Here is a 16,898-nt window from a genome sequence, read left to right on the forward strand (position 1 = left end):
ATAGGTTTGAATGATTTGGACAATACCCAACAATAATCAGGCCAACCCGTGCAGCTGAGATGATGAGCGATTAACCAACTAGTTGATTGACAGATCGTTTTGCATTGAGTACTTTTACTTTTAATACTTTAAGTACTTACATTCTTTTACTTAAGTACCATTTTCAATGCAGGACAGAGTATTTGTACTGTTAGTTAAGTAAAGGATCGTGTATGTACACAAACACAACACCTGTACTGTACTTAAATACAATGTTGAGGTACTTTATACTTCTACTGCACTACAGAGGGAGATATTGCACTTTGTACTCTTTAGTTACATTAGAAATGAGAAGAATAAGTACAGGATGTGTGTAAGGCAGTAAAGGGGGGGGGGGGGGGGGGGGGTAGTGCTGCGTGTCAGGAGCCGGGAGGTTGCTAGGCAACGCCGGGGAAGGCATGTGCTACTGCAGGGGTTCCTCACATCTGCACAGACCATGATGCTGTTTATGCAGGTAAATCTCTCCACGTCGTGGAGAAGGAAGAAGCCGCACCGGGTGTGACAGGATCCCCAAAAACACAAACACACCTGGACTTCAACAGGAGCGCTGGAGAAGAGGGAGAATCCTGCTCATCGTTTCTTATGATCCCAAACGAGCCGCAGCTGCTGAGAGCTCTGGAAGATTCTCCCGTTTAGATGTAATAACCTGCTCACAGCGCTGCAGCCTTATCAACAAATCACCTCCAACTCCACAGAAGCCCGTCCTCACGTTTACGCCGAGCCTCTATTCATCGGACGACGGTTAAAAACAATGTCTTGGCAATGGGATGGTGGAGGAGGGCGTTTCTACATCTGTGAAGGTTTCTGCATGAATCCTGATCCACCACATGACGCAGCAGCTCTCCTGTTGCAACTTTTCCACATCTGCTTCATCCAGCAGCGTCACATCCACAGCAGACGATCAATACATCAACACACACACACACACACACACACCATGATCATATGTATACAGGCTGACTGCACACTCACACGTTGTAGAAAATGACTCACGCTACACGGTGCAGCGCCTCCCCCCTACCTCCTCACCTTTATGAAGATGTATTTCCTTATGGGTGGGGGGTGGATGACCTACCAGTAGGCGCCGGTGGAGCCGCTTGGTTCTCCTCAGGGTGCCTATGATGCGGCGGCCCATCTTTTTGGCGTACCACACAGAGTTGAACATGCTGCTTGTTGCTGCTGTGGAGGTGGTGTGTCGCCTCCTCTCGCTCCTGCTGCAGGCTTGCGGGGTGGCGGAGGTGGTGCAGGCTGGAGAGCAGACGATGGGAGGGGGGCTTCACTCCACCTTGTGTGTGTGTCCCCTTCCTCCTCACAGACACAAACAGGGAGGCGCTGGTGGAGGTGACCAGATGCCGCTTCCAGGAAAAGGAGCGACGGAGCAGAGAGGAGACACGCCGAGGTCGTCCTCCCCGTCAGTTATGAGCAGCTGTAGTAGACGGTAGCCGGTAAACGGCAGTCGTCAGACTCTGAACTTGACGGGAAAAAGAGAGAGAGGAGCCTCCGGGGGCGGATTAACCTGCCGGGGTGAGAGAGCATCGCGTAGCAGGCGGAGAGAGAGCAGCCGGTCGGCCAGCCTCCGCTTTTCTGAAGCAGACAGCAACAACAGACTGCAGGGCTGACGAGAGGCCGTGTGTGTTTAAAGAGAGCGCAGGCAGGGAGGAAGTTACTCCTCTGATCTCTCTTCTCTCTGCAGTCTTCCTCCTCCCTCCTGGTTCTCGGTGGGTTTGGTCCAGCTGACCTCTGTCCTACTTCAGTCCTCTTTCAGTCTCTTTCCAAATATGACTCAGCAGGACACACACACACACACACACACACAGACAGACACACACACACACACACAGACAGACACACACACACACACACACACACACAGCTGAGTTATCACTGCTGTGACGGACAGCGTGGTGATCTGTGATGCGTTATATCTGTGATGGAAGCGAGTTATATGTAGCAGGGAAGTTCATTTAGAGAGTTTACTGTGGCTTTAGTAGTTAATGAAAACATACTCTAAAATATTTCCAGGATAAATCAGGTAAATACAAAAGTACCTAATAAAAAACTAAAAGGATAAGATGAAATAAACCATTTATAAAACAGAAAGTATTGCTTGTTTGGTGGAGACCCTTCTACTTGCCATTTTGTTTAAAAAAAACTTATATTTTGTATTCATACTGTTATGTTTATGAATGTTTTTTGTATTGTTTGTTTCATCATGTGTGTTTGAGAGTCAGTGAAAGGCAACCATTCATTTCTAAACACAAATAAAGAAACTTCCCTTCATGCTCAAAGTTCAAAAGCTTCTCATCTCAAATACCAAACATCCCACAAGGTGTGTGCCACAAGGCTCTGTCCTGGGCCCACTTCTTTTTGATCTTTATAAGTTATAACCCAGAGGAAAAGTGTAAATCTTCATCGCTATGCACATGACACCCAACTCTATATAGCAATTGATCCTGAAGACCCTCTTAACTCCTTTTAAAACTGCATCTCTGATATCAAATTATGGACAAATCAAAACAGAATCGGAAGAAAAAGTTATTAGTAAAAAATAACAAAGTGACAAACTGTGAATATAGTTAGTTATATATAGTTATACTATGGTATAGTTAGACAATAACTTAGCAGCAATTCAATCTCAGATAAAAATTGGAGTATAATAATCAAATCTGAGCCTCTCTGACTGGAATGTTTTTGCATGTTTATTACAAGCAGCTTCGCCCTCTGCGATGCACTGATCCCACGTCTCCACCAAACACTTTATAGATCAGTTCGTGTTCCGGTGATGTCTGGAACAAAGAAAGGAGCTCATATCACATCTGCTGTGAAGTCTGGCTTACAGTTACTGTTCAAATACAGTAAAAGTACTTCTATAAATGTAAGTGCCGTAAATGTATGCATTGACTAGCATTATGTTCACAGCGGATATAAAGTCCCTGCTTTACAGCGTGAGCCTCTTTCATTAACAGCGTTTGTCCATTTATACACGTGGACGTCCATCAATTCATTTAAGTGTTTACTGCAGAAACTAAACGTCTGCCAAGCTGCCAAAAACTATCCGTGTCACAGAACGTCACGACGAGATGACAATAAAAGAGTCTGTAAAATGCTAACAGCTAAAGAAAATCAGTTTGATTTTCAGAAGTCGGGCAGGAGAACGTGACGTAAGAAGAATCCGCTGCACTTGAAAGCAGATTTGAAATATGCTACAGAATTGTGGGATTTACGCTTTAATAGAAGTGTTTCATGTTTCATCAAAGATTATCCCTGAACCAACATGATACTCAGGGAAACCTTCCTAATGATTTCTGAGTAAGTGTTAATTTTATTCAAATACTTGTTTCCTAAAATCAGGTGTAAGAGTAAAAGGTCAGCGTCACCTTCTATCGGTATCGCCAGTGTCCAAAATAATTGGGGTCAAAGGGCAAAATCACCCCTAAATTCAAGGTATTTGTCCCATTGAAAAAGTGCAATTGTGTATGTAATGCCTCCAAATTTGAAAACATCAGCAAACACAGTATTATTCCCTGAGCAGCAGATTTCTGGAAAGAACTTCTGTTATGAAAGGAAATCTTCCTGCACTGCCAACAATCTTGTAAATGTTGTGGATCAGAATTAAAAAACTGTCCAAAAGTAAACGTATAAAAAAAGAAAAAACATTCTGCTGTTTAGAAGTTTCTTTGATATTTCTCCTGCCTGGAATATGCACCGTTAATATTCCATGATTTCCCTGATATTCCAGGACCGACTGGAACCGTGTTGGCTATAAATAGAGCTGGCCTGTCCTCCCAGCATCCTTTGCTGCCGCTGGGAATAAAGTGTAGCGGAGATGAGACGGTGGAGAAGAAGCATTAGTGACAAGTCATTTCATGGCCTTTGAGTCCTTTGTCTCGGTGATAAATATACATTTGACTATCACACCCCGTTACGGAGAGCCTCACTAAATCTGCCCTTGTCCTTCTCTACAGGTTCAACACCCCCCACCCCTCCCTCCATTTTCCTGCCGTCAGGATTTTCTTTGTCGGCATTCATCTCCTGTGTTGCCATGGCGCTGTTGAGGAGCGCGAGCGAGAGGCGGAGGAAGATAGATGAAAAAATGAAAGGAAGAATAATAATTTAAAAAAGAGGAGTGTACAGTACGTTCTCCCGCCTTCAGCGTCTTTGAGATGTTCGGATCCAGTCATTGTGTTATCACGGCGGAGGTGATGGAGAGAGCTGCCTGCTGACGGTGTGGGGGTGTGGAGGTGTGGGGGTGATGGAGAGAGCTGCGTGCTGACGTCAGGCTGCTGCACATCAAACGTGGAGGAAACAATGAAGAAGGATGCGGAGATTTCTCCACCAAAGAGTGTCACCGTGAGCAGAAACTTCTCCGTCCAGTGCCAAGTGGAGGTGTGGAGGTCCGCTCAGCTGCTTTGTGTCTGATGTGAAGGACGAGATCAGTGGTGGAAAGGAGCTAAAGTACTAAACTTATATACAAATTTGAGTACTTTCTACTTCACTAAGCTGGTTCAAGTCCTATTTATCTGAGCGATCTCAGTTTGTACTTGTTAACGATAAATCCTCCATGACAGCCAAAGTCAGTCTTGGAGTTCCGCAGGGTTCTGTACTTGGACCGATTCTATTCACCTTATATATGCTTCCTTTGGGCAATATTATAAGGAACCACTCTATAAACTTTCATTGTTATGCGGATGATACCCAATTATATCTATCAATTAAACCAGATGAAACCAATCAATTGGCTAAACTTCAAGCCTTAAGGACATAACAACTTGGATGTCCTGCAACTTTTTGATGTTAAACACAGACAAAACTGAAGTTATTATACTTGGCCCTAAACGCCTCCGAAACGCATTTCCTAATGACATAGAAGCTCTGGATGGCATTAACTTGGCCTCCAGCACCACTGTAAGGAATCTTGGCGTTATCTTTGATCAAGATCTGTCGTTTAACTCCCACATAAAACAAATCTCAAGGACTGCCTTCTTTCATCTACGTAACATTGCAAAAATAACATCCTGTCTCAAAATGATGCAGAAAAACTAGTCCATGCATTTGTTACTTCAAGGCTGGATTACTTTTTTTTTTGGGTTTCTTTTAGGAAGTTTTTCCTTGTGCGATGCGAGGGTCTAAAGACAGAGGGTCCTAAGACAGAGGGTCTGAGGACAGAGGGTGTAAGGATAGAGGGTCCTAAGACAGAGGGTCTGAGGACAGAGGGTGTAAGGACAGAGGGTCTGAGGACAGAGGGTCTAAGGACAGAGGGTCTAAGGACAGAGGGTCTGAGGACAGAGGGTCTAAGGACAGAGGGTCTAAGGATAGAGGGTGTAAGGACAGAGGGTCTGAGGACAGAGGGTCTGAGGACAGAGGGTGTAAGGATAGAGGGTCCTAAGACAGAGGGTCTGAGGACAGAGGGTGTAAGGACAGAGGGTCTGAGGACAGAGGGTCTAAGGACAGAGGGTGTAAGGACAGAGGGTCTGAGGACAGAGGGTCTAAGGACAGAGGGTCTAAGGATAGAGGGTGTAAGGACAGAGGGTCTGAGGACAGAGGGTCTGAGGACAGAGGGTCTAAGGACAGAGGGTCTAAGGATAGAGGGTGTAAGGACAGAGGGTCTAAGGACAGAGGGTCCTAAGACAGAGGGTCTGAGGACAGAGGGTCTGAGGACAGAGGGTCTAAGGACAGAGGGTCTAAAGACAGAGGGTCTAAGGACAGAGGGTCTAAGGACAGAGGGTCTAAGGATAGAGGGTGTAAGGACAGAGGGTCTAAGGGTCTGAGGACAGAGGGTGTAAGGATAGAGGGTCCTAAGACAGAGGGTCTGAGGACAGAGGGTGTAAGGACAGAGGGTCTGAGGACAGAGGGTCTAAGGACAGAGGGTGTAAGGACAGAGGGTCTGAGGACAGAGTGTCTAAGGACAGAGGGTCTAAGGATAGAGGGTGTAAGGACAGAGGGTCTGAGGACAGAGGGTCTGAGGACAGAGGGTGTAAGGATAGAGGGTCCTAAGACAGAGGGTCTGAGGACAGAGGGTGTAAGGACAGAGGGTCTGAGGACAGAGGGTCTAAGGACAGAGGGTGTAAGGACAGAGGGTCTGAGGACAGAGGGTCTAAGGACAGAGGGTCTAAGGATAGAGGGTGTAAGGACAGAGGGTCTGAGGACAGAGGGTCTGAGGACAGAGGGTCTAAGGACAGAGGGTCTAAGGATAGAGGGTGTAAGGACAGAGGGTCTAAGGACAGAGGGTCCTAAGACAGAGGGTCTGAGGACAGAGGGTCTGAGGACAGAGGGTCTAAGGACAGAGGGTCTAAAGACAGAGGGTCTAAGGACAGAGGGTCTAAGGACAGAGGGTCTAAGGACAGAGGGTCTAAGGATAGAGGGTGTAAGGACAGAGGGTCTAAGGACAGAGGGTCTAAGGATAGAGGGTGTAAGGACAGAGGGTCTGAGGACAGAGGGTCTAAGGACAGAGGGTCTAAGGACAGAGGGTGTAAGGACAGAGGGTCTGAGGACAGAGGGTCTAAGGACAGAGGGTCTAAGGATAGAGGGTCTAAGGACAGAGGGTCTAAGGACAGAGGGTCTGAGGACAGAGGGTCTAAGGACAGAGGGTGTAAGGACAGAAGGTCTGAGGACAGAGGGTCTAAGGACAGAGGGTCTAAGGACAGAGGGTTTAAGGATAGAGGGTGTAAGGACAGAGGGTCTGAGGACAGAGGGTCTAAGGACAGAGGGTGTAAGGACAGAGGGTGTAAGGACAGAGGGTCTGAGGACAGAGGGTCTAAGGACAGAGGGTCTGAGGACAGAGGGTCTGAGGACAGAGGGTCTAAAGACAGAGGGTCTGAGGACAGAGGGTGTAAGGACAGAGGGTGTAAGGACAGAGGGTCTAAAGACAGAGGGTCTGAGGACAGAGGGTCTAAGGACAGAGGGTCTGAGGACAGAGGGTCTAAAGACAGAGGGTCTAAAGACAGAGGGTCTGAGGACAGAGGGTGTTGTATCCTGTACAGTCTGTAAACACTGAGACAAATGTGTAATTTGTGATATTGGGCTGTATAAATACATTTGATTTTATCTCAAAGGGAAATCTTTTAATGTGTCATTTACTACATTTATTTTTACTTTATGGTTCCAGCTTCTCAAATGTGAATATTTTCTGCTTTTCCTTTTAATAAATAAAACAATGGTAACGTATACGTTCGAGCTGCACCTGAATAAGATTTTTATTTTTTTAGAATCGATTTGGCTGTTCAATACTCGGCGGGTCAGGGCCGACCTCTCGGTGTGTGTGTGTGACCAGCCTGGCGCCAGGTCCGTCACCAGGCGCCTTCGCAGCAGTGTACCGCTACTCTAGGTTGGCTCCCGGCGCAACTCTCAACCTGGACAGACTGTCCGTGAGTCAGGGGTCTGACAGACCCCGTCTTGTTTACTAATGTTATACTTTTAATACCATACTTTTACCGCACAAACACTTTTTGAAAGCAGGGCTTTTACTGTGATTGTAACATTTGCATAAAAGTCCAGCTGAGACTGATGAATGTTTTCAGCTCTGGTTTGTCATGAAGTAATAATTCCTGCAGGATTAAAGCTGCAGGTTCATCAACAACTAACATGTTTACAATCATTCTTTCACCTTTTTAATAAATGCTTTCCATTTAAAGAGACAAACACTCGACTCCAACAACACAGATCAAACCTGTCACATCGTGGATCTTGTGTTAAAGGAAATGTGTGAATCCACTTTCCAATAGTTATATTTGAAGATTAAATTCTTCTGTCTGTGTAGCATCTTAGCTTAGCTTAGTTTAGGAAACAGCTAATTCTTCAATTATGAATGAAGACGAGATGAAACGTGAGCTTTAGAGCTGCACGTATTTTTACTTCCCCCCTACCTTTATGCTAAGCTAAGCTAACCACGTGCTGTCTCCAGCTCCACTCAACAAACTACTGAAGTGTAACCCTCTCTTTTATTTATTGTTTTTATTTATTGTTTTTATTTATGTTATATTTATTTAGGATATTTTAATGTTTCTCTATATTATTTTTATGTCTGAATATTCTTAAGAAGTAAAAGTTCCTTGCTCTTTTAAAAGGTGTGTATAATAATATGATTATATATCAGAAACACCCCAATGCTATGCTGTATCGATGCCCCCCCCCCTTAATAATCTAGGCGTATGAGTTGCAGATGACTCCTGGCTGAGGTCGAGCCTCTGGCTGCAGAATTCTTTAGCAACATGTTATTTAGTTCAACACGACGTTTCTTCTTTCTCCCAAAACTTAGTATGAAACCAACAGTACGTGAAACACTGACAATCTACTAAAGAAACTATGTAGATAACAGGTTAATAAATATTAATACAAGTTAAGCGATGTTGTGCGTTATTTCTTATTATTTAATAAACAATAATATATCAGCATTGGCCATTTATAAACCCGTTTAGTTTGACCACGAGTGAATTACGCCTAACACACTTAGACTGAGGATCTTTGAATATGAACGAGAAGATAAACTTTGCTCAAGAATGAAAACACGATGAGTTGTAAACAACAATGACTGATGGCCGCCACCCCAGTTGGGTGTGGAGGGGGGTTTACCTGGATTGGGGGGTAAGGGTTGGCGGAGCAGGAGGGGAGGGGGCTGTCCTCGCCGTGGCTATAGAGGGTGGAGGGCGTAGGGGAGGGGAGTTCCGGGACGTGCTGCTGTCCTAACGCTGAGGAACCGTCAAAGATGCACTCCAGAGACGCTACCTACAGGGAGGAGGACAGACGGAGTCTCGCGGAGGTCAAAATACAGAAAAAGGCAAAGCAGGAGACAGATGATCCGTGCAGGTCAGACAGAGGTCAGACAGAGGTGAGCATGTGACAATGAGTGAGGATGAGGGATGAAGAGATGTTGTGAAACTAGTTTCTACAGCAAAAACACAGAAAGACTAAATGTGTGTTGAATGTTACTGAAGAGGGAAGAAACCTTTTTATCTTCATCCAGGAACTCGTAAGTAGGAATGTCACGAGTACGGATACTTTGGTATTTAGAAAGCCAGAAACCTGAAAACAACAAATCCGTGTTGAACTCTGCAGGAGAGCTAGCTAACGTTAGCGGTTAGCAGCCGCTGGGCAGCACGGCCTGCTTGGCTAAATAACGGAGCTAACAGCGAACAGCTAACTCTAACGGAGGTCGCATTGAGTTACATTATGATGAACTTGAATAACTCTAGTTGTTTGAAGACGTTTTCACAGCAACATGAAACAGAAAACAAACCTGATTGTGATTTTATTTTAAAATAAATGATATAAATATAAGTCAGTGACGTCTCCAGGATCACAACATGAGTTACCTGAGTCTGAATGCTGCAGTAACAAACATGAACTGCAGCGTGCAGACACTGAGTGGACCAGGAGTCTTTGACAGTAGACAGCAGTACGTCTGAGCTCCACACGATGGAGGCAGAGCTCCTCATCTCCTCTCCCATCTCTCCTCTCTTCTTATCTCTCATCTCCCATGTCCCTTCTCCTCTCCTCCCCTCCTCTCCCCTCCTCTCCTCTCTCTCATCTCCTCCCCTCCTCTCCTCCCTCTCCTCTCCTCCCTAAAGACATTTAAAGACATTTAAAGACGTTTAAAGACATTTAAAGACAGGACTGAGAAACTGGGGACATTTTTCAAAATGTTCTGATATTTTATAGAATTAATGTAAACAATAATCTGCAGATTAATCAATATTAAAAATAACCGTTTATTATTATAATAATTACTCTTCTGTCTTGATGTTCAGTCTTTGGTTTATTTGTACATGATATTTACTCCATGTTATTCTTGGGACATGTTATTTGCTTCTTTTAGTTTATTCATGAAAAACAATTTAATAAAAGCTTTAGACAATCTAATCCATGTTTCTACTGCAGTAGTTCACAACTATATATATTTTCACCTATTTCTTTATATTTTCCTTCATTTTAATTCACATTCAGGCAAATAACACAACTGCATTTCCTAAAAGATGCTTCGTGGAGTTTTAAATAAACAAAACGGGGACAAACTGCTTCACATCACTAAAAGAGAGACAGGGAACCTTTATCATTTATATTCAGAGCTTTAATTTAATATTTCCCTTGTGTTTCAAACTTAATTATGTGTAAAGTCATTAATAATACATATTTGCATGTCTTGGTTTTACATAATTTTGAAGGACTTTGCTTTGTGTTCGTGCTCCATAAATAAAGTTATTATTAAACTTCATTCTCTTTTCTCGAGCAGGTTGTTTATTAAATGTCATCACAGGCTCACACGTAACTTATTAACGTTTTATGTTTCTTAAAGCAGAACTCTAATTTAGAATTTTTTAAAGAATGGTTTAGATCTGTGCAGCAAAACATGAGTTTTAGTCTGTAGTGTGGGTCAAACTGCAAAAACACGGGATCCGACATTTCCCATAATGCAACTGGGGCCTACCTGCCTGGTGAACAGCAGCCACGTCTTTCAAACTTCACAGCTCCAGTTTGTACGTTAGACATTATATAAGTGTCATTCATCATCACCAGTAAACTATTAGAACACAAACAGCTGAATCTGACGCTCTGGTGTGAGCAGCGACACACACAAACACAGCTGACGGTAGCAGCATGGAGGACTGCATGAACAGGAAGTCATGGGGGGGGGGGGCTCAGTGTTGTCGTGAAGTGAAACTAAGTTTACATCCGTGTCTGTTCAAACTGTCATCAGCAGCTCTTTTTGATCCTTTTAGACGTTTGTGAAATTATCATAATTAGATGAGATATTGAGATTTGACCAAAAACATGAGTCAACTCACAGTGACCTTTGACCCCTAAAATCTAATCAGTTCAGCCTCGAGTGGACGCGTGTGTTTCTGAGATGTCGAATGGACGAGTACGTACGGAAATCATAACGCCAGAGCAACTGAAACGACGTCGCCTGGTGAGAAAACTTAAATAATGTTTTTAGCGATAACATATCACGAGCAAACAATGGAGGCAGCAAGACTTTCTTTCCCTGCAGTTGCTTCACATTGAATCCCAGTTTGTGTTTTCACATGAAGTCTCGCCTGCAAATATTTAACCCACCGTTTCAACTCCAGTTCATCCCACATCCAAAGTTTGAAACATGATGGACTTCAGTTTGTGTTTCTGCAGCATCATCCATTTATATGTTGCTGTGTTTACATAAAGAATCACCAACAGAAATAAACAGCACGTGTGCAGATAATAACCTCGACTCAGACAGGAAATAACCCTGGCGTGGGGGGGGGTCCAACAGAAAGTACCAAGTCTGTAAGGTTGTACGAGGTGTGTAATTGTACTTTATATGCGTAAATGTGCGCGTCTTCTTCAAGTAGCCTAGCAGAGGCTGTGTGCAGGCTGGAGCTGGAGAGGAGGAGGTGTCACCAGAGATCACATTCAGGCCTGTAGATGGAGCTGTGGGGATGCTGGATGATCTGGTGATGCTGTCAGACACAGAAGCCCCTCACCACATCACACCACAAGATGGCAGACTGAGGCAGAGCCCGATGATGGAGTCCCTCAACCACCCCAGGCGCCCAACCCCCTCTCGATATGGGAAACCTAGCACCAGGTGACATTTATTCCCACTTTGATGCTGCAGTTTTCAAACTCCTCTCTGAATACACAAACAAGAATGCAGCCAAAAGCCTGGAGAGAGGGAGACAGTTCATCTGGACTGAAATAACTCCAGAAGAAATGAAGAAGTCCACAGGCATGTTGTTGTACATGTCATTTTTGGACCTGCACAAAGATGAGCAACTTTTGGTGTAAGCAAACCATTTTCCATGTGTCATTCCCTGCCACTGTCATGTCCCCAGACAGTTCATGGCCATTTGATCTAATCTTCATATGAGTGACCCAGAGAAAACAGGAGCAACAGGAACAGTCACTGGCAGTACCACCAAGACCTCTGCATGTGAAGGGACACTCAGAGAGGAGAGAATTACCCTGTGTGGGGAAAAACGCCTGGACATATTTTCCATTTTATGGCCTGTTTTTGCAGATGTAAGAGTAAAAGACTCAAAACCTTTACTGGAAATAGTTGTATACATTTCAAACTTCAAATGTAACATGTTAAATCTCTTATTCATGTACATTTGCTGTGTTTTTTTGTTCACTAAACCACTAAACTCAAATTCCGCTTTTGTGTTTCTCTTCATTTTAAACTTATTACACTCTCATAACATGCAATAAATTGTAAATGACTGCCAGATATGGAAAGCTCCAGGTATTGTTGGAAAATGGGCAAAAGCACTTACTCACAGGACATTTCCTAACCTTTTTATAGTCAAAATAAGCAAAAATGTCCAGGCGAAAATGTTGAGGCTTTTTAGGCTTAGGTGTTAAAGGGTTAATGAACCACTTGTAGGCAACACAGACAAGCAACAACCACCGTCCTCCATCTGTGTGTGTGTGTGTGTGTGTGTGTGTGTGTGTGTGTGTGTGTGCGTGTGCGTGTGTGTGTGTTAATTCACTGTCGATTCAAATCAAAGATGACTGATTTCATTTCCTTCAGGATTAAATGAATTATGTTGAAAATGTTGATTTTAAAAGAAGATATGGTGGAAAGTAACTAAGTACATTTAGGAAACATTTGAGGTACTTGTACTTTAGTATTTTGCACTAAATGTTTGCACACAAAGAGTTTATACAATATGATGTTATAAATGAAAGTACCCAACAGTAAATACTAATACAGCTGAACATCCTTCACATGTACATTAGTTGTTAGTGGACAAAGAATTCATTTATTTCAATTGCTTTTTTTCTTTTAATTATTAGAATCTATCAGAATTATTTGAGTACTTTTACTGAGGTAACATTTTGAATGCAGGACTTTGAACAGAGTATTTTCAACAGTGTGGTGTTAGTACTGTGCTACTTCAGTAATCTGAATACTTCAAAAGTCTGATCAAAGGTTACACTGACGGCAGGTTGTGATGAGTGCTTGTTGACAGATGGAAGAGGACAGAGAGACACAAGGAGAGAGTGAGAAAGAGAGAGAGAGAGAGAGAGGAGAGACACTAGTAGAGATAATGAAAGAGAGAGAGAGAGACAGATCACATGGAGAGAGACACACGACAGAGAGAGAGAGATAGACAGAGACAGAGAGACACACACACAGACAGATAAAGATATAAAACACAGAGAAGAGATAGATAGAACACACACAGAGACAGAGATAGACGATAGACACACACAGAGACAGATAGAGATACATACACAGATAGAGAGATAGAGAACACATAGATAGATAGAAGAAGAGAGAGACATAAAGAGAGAGAAGGACAAACAAAAGAGAGAGAGAGACACAGAGAGAGAAGACAAAAAGAGAGAGAGAGACAGAACACAGAGAGAGATAGACACAGACATAGACAGACAGAGAGACAGACAGAGAGAGAGATAGAGATATAGAAGAGAAGAAGAGACACATAGAGACAGACACAAGATAGACAGATACAAAGAGAGATACAGAGACAGAGACACAGAGATAGAAGATAGATAGAAAAAGAGAGATAGATAGAGATACACAGAGAGAGATAGAGAGATAAAGAGAAGAGAGATAGAGAAAAGAGAGAGAGAGAGATAGAGAGATAGAGAGATATTAGATAGATAGTAGAGAGAGAATACACATAGAGATATACACAGAGAGATAGAGATAGAGGGAGAAGATGATAGATATAGAGAGATATATATAGAGGGAGAGAGAGAGATAGAGAGAGAGAGAGAGAGATAGATAGAGAGAGAGAGAGAGAGAGAGAGAGAGAGAGAGATATAGAGAGAGAGAGAGAGATAGATAGAGAGAGAGAGATAGAGAGAGAGAGAGAGAGAGAGAGAGAGAGAGAGAGAGACACAGAGAGACAGAACACAGAGAGACAGACAGAGAGAGGAGAGGGAGAGAGAGAGAGAGACAGAGAAGAGAGAGACATAAAAGAGATAGAGAGAGAGAGAGGGAGAGAGAGAGAGGATAGAGATAGGAGACAGAGAGATAGAGAAAAAGAGAAGAGACACACAGAGAGAGAGACAGATAGCAAGAAATAGAGAGAGATAGATAGAAAGAGATAGACAATAGAGATAGAGATATAGAGAAGAGAGACAGAGATAGAGAGATAGACACAGAGAGAGAGAGAGAGAGATAGAGAGAGACACAGAGAGAGAGAGAGAGATACAGATAGATAGAGAGGATAGAACAGAGAGAGAGAGAGACAGATAGAGATAAGAGAGAGATGGATATATAGATAGAGATATAGATAGATAGAGATATAACACAAGAGAGAAGAGAGACAGAGAGAGATAGAGATAAGAGAGAGAGACAGAGAGATAGAGAGAAGACAGAGGAAGAAAGAAGAGAGAGAGAGAGAGAGAGAGACACATAGATATATACACATAGATAGAGACACACAGATAGAGATACACAGATATACACACACAGATAGAGAGACACAGAGATATACACACACAGATATATATACACATAGATAGATACACAGATAGATAAGATAGAAGAGAGATACACACTAGAACAGATATATGATATATATATATGTGGAGATAGAGGGAGAGATATAGATGGATAGATAGATAGGGATAGGATATATAGTAGAGAGGATAATATATATAGACATAGATAGAGATATAGAACAACAGACATAATACAAACAGAGAGATAAGAAAGCAGAAGACAGACAGACAGACAACAACAGATAGAAGACAGACAAAGAAACGACAGAAGACATACAGAAAGAACGAAGACAGACAAAGAGAGAAGAGAGAGAAAGAAAGAAAGAGAGAGAAAAAGACAGAAAGAGAGATAGAGAGAGAGAGAGAGAGAGAGAGAGAGAGAGAAGAGAGAGAGGCAGAGAGAGATGAGAGATAGAGAGAGAGAGAGACAGACATACAGCAGACAGACGAAGAGAGAGAGACGAAGAGAGAGAGAGAGAGAGAGAGACAGAGAGAGAGACGAGAGAGAGAGAGAGAGAGAGAGAGAGATAGAGAGACTGAGAGAGAGAGAGACAGAGAGAGATAAACACACAGAGAGAGAGAGAGAGAGAGAGAGAGAGAGAGAGATAGAGAGATACAGGACACAGAGAGAGAGAGACAGAGAGAGAGACAGACAGAGAGAGAGAGAGACAGAACGAGAGAGAGAGAGACAGACAGAGAGAGACAGAGAGAGAGACAGAGAAGACAGAGAGAGAGACAGAGAGAGAGACAGAGAGAGAGAGAGACAGAGAGACAGTATCAGAAGAGCGAGAGCAGACAGGACAGGACAGCGAGAGCGTACAGACAGAGAGAGAGACCGAGAGAGAGAGGAGAGAGAGACAGAGATGAGGAGAGCGACACAGAGAGAGGACAGAGAGAGAGAGAGCAGCGAGACAGAGAGAGAGAGAGAGGAGAGAGAGAGAGAGAGAGAGAGATGCGAGGAGAGACACCAGAGAGAGATGAGACAGATAGAACAGAGAGAGAGAGAGACAAGAGATCAGAGAGACAGAGAGAGAGAGATACAGAGAGAGACGAGAGCGTAGAGAGATGAGAGAGAGACTACAGGACAGTGACAGACAGAGAGAGGAGAGAGACACAGATAGAAGAGAGAGAGAGAGAGAGGGAGAGAGAGAGATGAGAGAGAAGCGAGAAGAGGAGAGAGAGACACCAGAGAGAGAGAGAGACATGAGCGAGACAACAGAGAGAGAGAGAGACAGAGAGAGACACCAGAGAGAGAGAGATAAGATAGGACACAAGAGAGAGGAGAGACAGAGAGGAAGACACAGAGAGATGCGGAGAGACAGAGAGAGACACAGCGAGAGTAGAGAGACAGAGAGAGAATAGAGAGAGAGGAGAGACAGAGAGAGAATATAGATAGAGAGAGACAGAGAGAGACAAAGAGAGAGAGAGAGACAGAGAGAGACAAAGAGAGAGAGAGAGACAGAGAGAGACAACAGAGATAGAGAGAAGAAAGAGAGAGACATAGAGAGAGAGAGAGAAAGAGAGAGATATAGAGAGAGATATAGAAAGAGATAGACATAGAGAGAGAGAGAGAGAAAAGAGAGAGAACACAGAGAGAGAGAGAGAGAGAGAGAGAGAGAGATAGAGAGAAACAGAACATAGAGATAGAGAGACAGAGAGAGAGAGAGAGAGAAAGAGATAGGACATACAGAGAGAGAACAGAGGAGATAGAAGAAAGATAGAGAGAAATAGAGAGAGACAGACAGACAGAGATATACAGACAGAGAGAGAAAGATAGTAGAGAGATAGAGAGAGGAGACAGACAGATAGAGAGAGATATAGAGAGAACAGAAAGAGATAGAGACATAGATAGAAAGACAGAGAGAGAGAGAGACAAGAGAGACAGAACAGAGAGAAAGACAGAGAGATAGAAATAGGAGATAGACAGAGAGAGAAATAGATATAAATATAGATACAGACAGAGAGATAAAGAGAGGAAGATAGATAGAGAGAGAAGAGATATAGAGAGACATACAGAGATATAGAGAGACATAGATAGACATACAGATAGATAGACAGATATATACATACATAAGGATATAGATGAGACAGACAGAAAGATAGAACAGAGAGAGACACAGACAGATATAGATACAGAGAGATACAGACATAGATATAGACAGACAGATAGAACAGATAGAGAGACAGACATAGAGATAGATATAGATACACAAATAGATATAGATAGAGGATATACATACATACAGAGATATAGACAGTAGAGAAGACACAAAGAGATGATATAACAGACATACAGACAGAGAGACAGACAGACAGACAGACATGATACAGACAGACAGACATATATATATACATACATACATACATAATATAGATATACATACATATATATATAACATACATATATATAT

At 43.1% G+C, this 16,898-nt stretch overlaps 1 protein-coding gene across 1 annotated transcript in view; it reads right to left on the bottom strand.

Annotated features, from left to right (window-relative positions):
- Positions 1 to 16,898, bottom strand: part of LOC115022782 (discs large homolog 1-like protein) — a 139,451-nt gene that overhangs the window by 63,122 nt on the left and 59,431 nt on the right. Inside the window, 1 exon segment of the mRNA XM_029453871.1 lies at positions 8,608 to 8,760. Coding sequence (XP_029309731.1) covers positions 8,608 to 8,760 — 153 coding nt within the window.

This window comes from Cottoperca gobio, chromosome 17 (genome assembly GCF_900634415.1).
Source record: "Cottoperca gobio chromosome 17, fCotGob3.1, whole genome shotgun sequence".
NCBI lineage: Eukaryota > Metazoa > Chordata > Actinopteri > Perciformes > Bovichtidae > Cottoperca > Cottoperca gobio.